We start from the raw sequence: 315 nt of genomic DNA, 5'->3' as shown, positions 1-315 counted from the left end.
GCTCCATTTCTATGGCAAATCAAGGGAGAGGTCACGTTCAGACATCGGCCCGTAACAGGGTGAGACACTGGGTTGTGCACTTCTACGCGAGTCCAACTACTGAGGACTATTTTGTAAAATTAAGCTCCTTGTTATTGAAAAAAAAGTTCATAGCATCGCGCCACCCCATCTCAAATCTCTCTCTCATCGAATAAAGAAAAACAAAAAGGGTTTAGGTTTTGCGATGGAAGGTTCGCAGACCGATTTCGATGGTCTCCTGTTCTTTGAGCACGCTCGCAAGACAACGGAGCTCTTCTACGCGTAGAACCCTCTCGA

The 315-nt window shown here is 46.3% G+C and overlaps 1 protein-coding gene across 1 annotated transcript in view; it reads left to right on the top strand.

Moving 5' to 3' along the window:
• LOC109823972 (mitochondrial import receptor subunit TOM20-like) overlaps positions 23-315 on the top strand; it is a 33,510-nt gene continuing 33,217 nt past the window's right edge. Inside the window, 1 exon segment of the mRNA XM_020390449.1 lies at positions 23-315. This exon segment is cut by the window's right edge and continues 134 nt beyond it. Within this exon segment, the coding sequence (XP_020246038.1) occupies positions 224-315 (92 nt within the window). The 5' untranslated portion in view covers positions 23-223.

Source organism: Asparagus officinalis, chromosome 9, assembly GCF_001876935.1.
Source record: "Asparagus officinalis chromosome 9, Aspof.V1, whole genome shotgun sequence".
NCBI classification, from domain to species: domain Eukaryota; kingdom Viridiplantae; phylum Streptophyta; class Magnoliopsida; order Asparagales; family Asparagaceae; genus Asparagus; species Asparagus officinalis.
The sequence above is the reverse complement of the archived record's forward strand: the minus strand, read 5'-3'. Positions and strand labels throughout refer to the sequence as shown.